Raw genomic sequence first — 422 nt, forward strand, 5'->3', positions numbered from 1 at the left:
AAGTGAAAGATGATTTGATAGATTACATCTTGCGCTGTTTGAACCAACAATTTTCCAGTTTCCATCATTTCTTGTCTTTGTTACTTCTGTAGCTAGCTTCCTAACGTACCTGACGGTGCCCTCTGAGACTCCGGGCACAGAGAGGGTGACATCCAGGGGCATCTGGCACTGGCTGCGGAGGATGCTGACCATACGCAGAGCCTCCACCTCACTGCGCGGGGCATTCACTGACGCACAGCCTAAATATGTCAGCTTACTGAACACCACGCTGTCTTCATCTGGGACAGGGGTACCAGGACTCAAGTCAGAGGGCTCATCTAGAAGCAGTGATGGGAGGAGAGACTCAAAATTAAATTTCTACATACAGAGTATCTGTCAATGTTTTAGACACGCTTGACTTGGGGGGGGGGGGGGGGTTTTGG

At 50.0% G+C, this 422-nt stretch overlaps 1 protein-coding gene across 1 annotated transcript in view; it reads right to left on the reverse strand.

Annotated features, from left to right (window-relative positions):
- Positions 1 to 422, reverse strand: part of LOC107685165 (rab GTPase-activating protein 1-like) — a 125,322-nt gene that overhangs the window by 93,681 nt on the left and 31,219 nt on the right. Inside the window, exon 4 of the mRNA XM_016481681.1 lies at positions 120 to 317. Coding sequence (XP_016337167.1) covers positions 120 to 317 — 198 coding nt within the window. The remainder of the gene's footprint in view (positions 1 to 119; positions 318 to 422) is intronic.

Source organism: Sinocyclocheilus anshuiensis, unplaced genomic scaffold (assembly GCF_001515605.1).
Source record: "Sinocyclocheilus anshuiensis isolate Anshui unplaced genomic scaffold, SAMN03320099.WGS_v1.1 scaffold914, whole genome shotgun sequence".
Classification (NCBI taxonomy): Eukaryota; Metazoa; Chordata; class Actinopteri; order Cypriniformes; family Cyprinidae; genus Sinocyclocheilus; species Sinocyclocheilus anshuiensis.